Here is a 6,096-nt window from a genome sequence, read left to right on the forward strand (position 1 = left end):
CAGCGTTGAACGAAGGAACGCTGGCATGAAGGCGCCCTAGCGCTGAGACTACCGAAGCGCGTCCTGTCAGCTCTGGCGCGTTTACACTAGAGCGACGCGACATCGATTTCGGTCATCCGACTGTCGCCGGGAATGTCTTTTGTCGTGTCGTCGTCCTATTTACACTTCAACGACGCTGCCAACAGTCGGCCGATCGTCTCTGTGTCGCGTCGCTCTAGTGTAAACGCGCCTTTCGGTGTCGTGTCACTCTAGTGTAAACGCGCCTTTACATGATGCAGTACTTCACTTCCCCTCTCCAAGACGGCGACACCGACCCACACCAACAAGGTCACTGTGAAAGGGAGGAGATGTGAAATACATAAAGCGCGTTTGTAGAAGTTCGTGCATCAACATCGGTGGTGTAGTGGTTAAACAGCCCGACTCCTATCGTCGCGGACAGAGAGGTCGTGGGTTCGACTCCCAGATCATCCAAATTAGCGAAATTTTTCTAATATTTTTCTTCGTCATCTGCATTTTACTGACGTATTTAGGTCATGGAAATACGTCAGTGAACTCTTGGTGGACCTCGGTATAAAACAGTTTCGCCTTAAAAAGAAAAAATCACAGCATATCCACGGAGTGAATGATGATGAGTGGGCGAAGCTGCGGAGGTTCATCGGTAAACCGTGAATCTTCCATGAATTCTGCCCAGTACATCATCACCGACGTGAGATCGGGCGCGTTTATACTACAGGTTCGATGAGAGTTATGACGACTTGCAGCTCACTTTAATTTTACATGTACGCTGTGAATTTTCATTGTTTAGAAAACCATTGCTTTAGAAAACATCTGGCGTCTTTCGTTAAGCAGCTGGCGTCTTTTCGTTTTGCTTTATAAACATCTGGCGTTCTTTCGTTTTGCTTTCAGAAAACATCTGGCGTCTTTCGTTGGTTTATTTCATCAATCAACGGCGTTTTGAACAAAATTTTTATTGTTTAATCACGCACAGGAGAAATCTCACCAGGCACTACCTTGGAGGTAAACAATGGCTGCTAATGGGAATGAGAGACAGGAGAAGTCGGCTTTTAGCTAACACTTACACTTCTACTTCTACTAACGTTTCCTCCTGGAACATGCCAATGGCTGCTAATGGGGAATGAGAGACAGAAGAATTCGGCTTTTAGTTAACGCGCACGCTGCGAATTTTTTATTGTTCAACAACGCACAGGAAAAATCTCCCACCGGCACCACCTTGGAGGTCAAGATCTGGTACTAGCGTTACGACTGGTTACGCACTACTACGACTACGAGGGACGAACGGGTGCCGCCTTAAGGAGCTTCGCCCCTAAAAAAAAACTCATATCTTTGTATGGTGGAGTATCTAGGTGAAAGAGGTAGTACTTCAGTAGCAGTTCTCTTTTAGGAAATGCTTGATGAGACTGATACAGGAATGTCTCCTAAAGTCATGCAATGTCATTACCCCAGCGGTAGCGAGCCGAAAACACCTGTTGTCGTTATAGCCGAACAGATGCAGCATTACAGAGGCAGCATTACACTGGTTTGCCAACTTTAGCCAGTTGCGCCGTTTCACTAGACTGAGAGAAAAACATCGGCAGCCGGCCCTTAGAAGACTTAAACGGCTAATAGGACACTCCTTCGTGTGCAACACTAGATTGCGTTAAAGTTTTACCAATCGGGTTCACTTGACCAACAAGCATATTGTGACCAGATTTCCTTCAGGGCGAGGAAGCGCTAGGAGTAATGGACGCAGATGGCGAACGTATACTAATACCAGCACATATTGTGGTAACGTCTCTACTTGGCCCATTTGTTTCTTACTCTTTCTACAACGAGGTCTAGTTAGAAGCATTGTAGCAACAGAGCTATATCGCTTTTTATCATCTCGATAACCAAACCTGCGATCACAAGCATGCCCATAACGAACAAATATCGCGTTTAGAACTGCAATGGGTACGAAACAAAGAGGAATCATTAATTCGTCTTCTGTGGGTACTACCTAGCTGAGCTCGTCGCTTCCATATACAGGGTGTTTCAGCTAACCTGCGCTGTGCATACCTTTCAGTTTCGCGCACTTTAAAGAAAAGCTGGAAAAAAATTAAACCGGGCAGCTATCCTAGGATAGACGAAATAATTCGACGTTGCTGAACAAACGTTGCAACTTTCCTAGTGAATATTTTCCCTTGGAGTTACTATTTTAAAGGTTAATTAAACAATCTTTGTTAATTACCTAACTTAACGGGTTGGCGGTTATAAATGACATGTTACGACGTTTAAGAACAAGTGGTACAGCTTTTGCATTGAAGATTTTTCGCCAGAGTTTGCAATGTAAAAGTGAATTATGCAATCTTTGTTAATTACTCAGCTTGGCAAATGGAAAAAAATATCCTGACGTGCTGCGTATGACTCACAACAACACTGGGTCACTTCGAACGCGTAGCACATTTGTTTCATATTGTAATACTAGGCGCAAGTTGGTTGAAACTCCCTGTAATGGAGTTTTCCAGACTTTCAAGGAATGAAGAGACGGAGACACACCAGTAGTCAGATTTCTTTCTATCCTTCTCAGGGATTTCTGCTTAAAGTCATGTGTTGACTGTGTTGTTTTTTTTACTTTGATGAAAATAATATAGCACTCACGCTTTCTTTCTCTCTCCCTCTCTTTCGCAATGCGTAGCGAGATGGCAACGCTTCAACAACGGAGGCGCTTCTAGACTACACGCTGAATGTGTTCAACATCCCCGTCTTTGTGAAGTCGCTCCTCAGGGGGCGACTCAGCGTCACCAGCGTGGAAGAATTGGCGTGCAAATTGCCGCTGGTAATCTCCACGTGTGCGACGCTTCGCGTTGCCAAGGCCGCTGTCCAGGGCTACCACTACGTCCTCGATTCGAACGTGTCCAGCAGGTACCTGCAGCCACCCATGGATCTCCCGCAGCTGGCGCAGTTTGTTAGCCACGGGTAAGTTCCGGTGAACAATTCACGCGAATTTGAAACGCAGATCTCGTGTACATTATACGTGAAGTGTGTGCAGCCAACGTTGACCGGCGACGTTCGACGTGTAGCTGCTGCTATCTCACGCCGTAGCCACAAGACCGTAGCGAAACTCGCGCTATAGCTAGGCTATCCCGGAACCAAGCCAGCCTAAATTTCTGGTGCACTGAAAGTGCGCCGTGTGTTTGCTGATATCACATCTTTCCTCTTTGAGATATCGCTACCTTTAGGACTGCATACCTGCCAGCTCCGCCGATTTGCACGAGAGACTCTCGATTTCTGACCAGTCCACCTGATTTCACGGGAAACGTCATAGATCTCCCGATAAACAGGCGCACGAAATGAAAATAACAAATGACAACGGTTCTAAAAGCTTTCTGGCCTTGAGGAACCAAAATAGCTTTTCTGGGACTCTCCCCTCCACCCACTGATATAAACAGAGTGGAGCCCGACATGTTTGTGCGTTGCCTTGGTTATTTACGGCTTGGCTTTATCTCGAGGAGAATCTCGCGATAGCGTCCCACTGCAGCGCAAGAAAAGTTAGCTTCGCCGTCGTACAACGTTATGCGGTGAAGCGTGCTAAGTGTGGGAAAAGGCTACTATATTTTGCGGGTCATAGCAGGTTTTGTTCTGCGCGCATGCGTAACTACCAGAAGGAGCTTGATGTGGGCGAGTGGGTGTAGCATAATGAAGGAAAATACGATGCGCGAAAAACCCGAATACCATAAGGAACACTTACAACAGACGAGCGCAAACTATCAACTGAGTTTATTTGAAGAAATACGAATACTTATACATGAAAAAACCAGTATCACCAACATGACGTGCTAAGGCTCTATCGCAACATGAATGCAATCTTTTTCTTCCCGTGCCCCTTTTTCTTCAAGTGTCCTCGTATTTTTTGCGCATCGTTATTTCATTCAGTATATCATTACAGCTGTGCCCTGTAATTACGAGCGCCAGTATGATCGCCGGCGTGTAAAAGCTTTACTGCAGTCATTCGGAGCTGTGTATGACGTCACTGCGGCCCTGGGTAACAAGAAATAACAGCGTGTGCGTTATTTCTGTCGTCAACCTCCCCTCCTCCCCTCCTCCCCTCCCCCTTCCTTTTAGCCCTGCGAATCTCACGATTTTCGAGGTGCGTAGATCGGCAGGTACCGTCAATACGTGGAGCTACTCCCGCTTCCCACATAAAGCCCCTCATGCAATGCTGAGTAGAGGAGGAGACGCACACTTCACTCACATCTTCCTCGATCTTGCCTCTAATTCAGCTACGGCGCACTCACGTCAATTCCATGACTCCTTTTCCGCGAGCGAGAATGCGTCCAGTGTCGCACACTTTCCCTCAAATCTACAGCGTACCGTGCGTGGGACGAGATAGGATTTTATCACACTTGGAATGTAGTCTGAACATCAAGTCGACCGCGAAATTTCGCTTGTGTCTATTTTCTCTCCCAATAATAATAATAATAAATTCCTTCGCATATTGGTGAGCGTTCTGGCGACAGAGTAACGACTGCGAAGGACTTGTGCCGTGTCCTTGCGACAAACACCGAATTCACAAATATTCACAACAGAATGAGGCATGGGTCTGCTCCAAGAATATTCCACAAATTAGGGAACACAATCTGAAGAAATGCCTGGCATTCACCCAACAAAACTTAAGGCGCGCATCTTTCAGAGACTTTGGGTTTCGAAGTTAATGGAAGTATTAAAAGAAATGGAAGGCAAAGGAAAGACGGGAAAAGAGCAACTCGTCGGCGGTGGATATAAGCAAGGGACGTTTAGGATGTCAGTGCAAAAAATGTCGCTGAAGAGTGATAACACAGAGCCGTTACAAGCGTAGATAACAGCAACATTACTTTATAGAATGAGAGGCTTGCATCAGAAAAGCAAAATAATAAATTGTGAAAGAGCATTACGGGGTGAAATACATGAAACACCATCTCACTGCGAGAACTAATGACCTAGGTGATTAGTGGTCGGCGGCCAGTTGCAAAGAGTAGGCCAAAAAAGAAAAAAAAGAAAGTCTATCATCATCGTCACCATCACTTGGGGGGTTTGGGGGACTGTTGGACATATCCCCTGCAGCCGCACGTATAGGCAATGATGAAGCTGCGACAATCTGGTGAGGGGTAATACGACCTGCGATTTTGGAACCTGCCTTTTCACTGATCGTGACTTTCTTTTTCCGGTGTGCGGCATCAAGCGCCGTGCCTCCGCTGCCCGACAAGAGTCCGTGGCTGCCCCTGAGCAAGCTTGGCAAGACGCGCCTCATCAACAAGGATGGCAACGAGAACTTGACTAGTTTTGATGCCGATTGCAAGTTTTGATTTCGTGCTTTGAATCGTTCCTACCATTGATCAAAGGGATGTTCGTACTCCCTCCAAATAAAAAGATGACTTTCTCTCGTCAAGTTTACTCTTCTTACTATTAAAATTACAAAATATATATAAAGGTTGCACACAGACCGCCTACAAATAGTGCTGATCACTTTATTAGCCGGTAGTCCTTTTAAAACTTCAAAATAATCTCCAACCTGATCTGTCATTCACCGTGTGGGAATAATCAAAACTAAATAAAATAAGTGACAGTATCTCAGAACGTTTTCCTGATTTGCCCCGGTCTTTTTTTTTTTCTGGATGAAAAATGCATTCTTGGAGATACAGAAGCTAATATGACTTTTTTTTATTTATTTATTTATTTATTTATTTAAAAGTACCTTACAGGCCCCATGGGGAGCATTGAGTAAGGGGAGCATCGCAGAACAAAAGAAAACAAAAGAAACCGATATATGAGTGCGAAAAGAGTCTGCGATAATATTGCGCTGGGAAGACTGAGAAGCAAACGGAATTAAATGGCGAAACAATACTAAGAATACATATAGCTTGCTTGTATATTCGCAAATACGACAAGTCCACCAAGCTTATTAGCTTAAATGTTAGCAGGTCTTTGTTATATGTTGGTACTAATTACCATGTGTCACTCTCTGAGGACTATTAATAAAGTTTGACCAACCAACCCCTAACCACATGCCCACCTATACTAAGAGCACGTCTATGACACAGCAGTGGGACCGACTGTTGGGCTAGTTGGCCTGGCATTTTA

The 6,096-nt window shown here is 45.2% G+C and overlaps 1 protein-coding gene across 1 annotated transcript in view; it reads left to right on the forward strand.

Moving 5' to 3' along the window:
• LOC119395007 (cholinesterase) overlaps positions 1-5,321 on the forward strand; it is a 27,455-nt gene extending 22,134 nt beyond the window's left edge. The window contains exons 8-9 of the mRNA XM_037662302.1: positions 2,675-2,955; positions 5,198-5,321. Of these exons, the coding sequence (XP_037518230.1) occupies positions 2,675-2,955; positions 5,198-5,321 (405 nt within the window). The remainder of the gene's footprint in view (positions 1-2,674; positions 2,956-5,197) is intronic.
• Positions 5,322-6,096: the final 775 nt, after the last annotated feature.

This window comes from Rhipicephalus sanguineus, chromosome 5, assembly GCF_013339695.2.
Source record: "Rhipicephalus sanguineus isolate Rsan-2018 chromosome 5, BIME_Rsan_1.4, whole genome shotgun sequence".
Classification (NCBI taxonomy): domain Eukaryota; kingdom Metazoa; phylum Arthropoda; class Arachnida; order Ixodida; family Ixodidae; genus Rhipicephalus; species Rhipicephalus sanguineus.